Genomic DNA, 1,376 nt, shown 5'->3' on the forward strand with positions numbered 1-1,376 from the left:
AGTCTTGGCACCTACGCTAATTTGTGTTCATTTTCCGTCACTATTAGCAATCAAAGAATTTAAGAGAAAAGATGAAATACAAAGTGTTTGCATGGTTGGCTATTAATCAGGGCATTCCTCCTCCAAGAATGTATATCATTGAGATTAAAAATAAGTATTAAGGATGAAAATTCTCATCTTTATTATTAAGGGTGTAAATCCTTAGTAGACCATCATCTACTAACAAGAACTACAAAGAAAAATTTCAAATTAAATCATGGGCTATATGTGAAAAATCCCATACAAAAGCAATAAAAATTATGCCTTTATACCTGTTGAAATAGACCAACTGCTGCAGTTTTAGTTCTGTTTTAAACAAGGTATCATGAAAAGTGCAGACTTACCTGTATGACAGACGAAGTTGTCTTCGGTTTCTGATGACGAGGGAGACACCAATTCTTCCTCAAATTCGTTGGAACTAAAAGATCCCGAATGGTTTCTTTGCCTTGTCTTTCCCATCATGGCAGCGTTTGTGGCCATGACATGTCTCAAAGAGTCGTTAAGGTAACGATTCAATAGGCTGCTCTTGTATTTGGGGGGGTGATACGTACTCCTCACTGGCCCGTGACTCTGGCCTGATCACTTCAGCTTTTATGACTGAGCTTTCACTTTTAATCACAGGATGGTGAACTGGATTATTATAGCCCCCTTCATTTATGTGGTTTCTTGGAGGATTTTCTCTGTCTAAGGGAGAAAAATATCAGTAGGTAGTACTTACATATAACTTTTCCCCAGCCACCAAACTGTTATAATTAATCATTAAATATATACATAAAGACAGAATATTTAAAGTGTATAAAATTATCTTTGATACTCAAGATTAATTTTTAGGCAAGGGAAGTAGGAATCTATGTAATCTCTCCCTATGGTATTTTAATATTAATGAATTTCACAGAAAATGTTATTCTGACACATGATAAATCTATAAACAAGAGGAAATAGCCATAATTCTGTTGGTCATTTATGGTATTGTAAAAGTGAAGTTACCTCATGCAGTAAAAAAGAACCATTATGGCACCATCATGTTTTGTGGAATCAACCTTAAAAATAGCAAATGGGGTGAACTGTTTATTAACAGAGGTAAAGCAAAATAAAAATATTAACCAACCTTCAGAACATGAATCGTCGCTGCTTACACTAAGCCGCTCAGCACTTCCTTGAACATACTTGTTGTACAATTTAATTCTTAAAGCCCAGCTTAAATCCGGCTGTCGAACAGTATTCATAAGCCGACGTCTTGCATTAGCAAACCAATTTGACACCTAAAAAAGGTTTATTTTTCAATTAACAAAACATAAAATATTACCCATCACATAATTACTTTCCCACAAAGGACC

General features: G+C 35.0%; 1 protein-coding gene across 1 annotated transcript; it reads right to left on the reverse strand.

Annotated features, from left to right (window-relative positions):
- Window positions 1-320: 320 nt before the first annotated feature.
- Window positions 321-1,301, reverse strand: LOC117799090 (homeobox protein Mohawk-like; the record flags this gene model as incomplete). Its single annotated transcript, XM_034651545.1, has 2 exons — window positions 321-723; window positions 1,148-1,301. Coding segments are annotated over 2 exons (339 nt in total), but the record flags the coding sequence as incomplete, so codon positions are not given.
- Window positions 1,302-1,376: the final 75 nt, after the last annotated feature.

Source organism: Ailuropoda melanoleuca, unplaced genomic scaffold (genome assembly GCF_002007445.2).
Source record: "Ailuropoda melanoleuca isolate Jingjing unplaced genomic scaffold, ASM200744v2 unplaced-scaffold4258, whole genome shotgun sequence".
Classification (NCBI taxonomy): domain Eukaryota; kingdom Metazoa; phylum Chordata; class Mammalia; order Carnivora; family Ursidae; genus Ailuropoda; species Ailuropoda melanoleuca.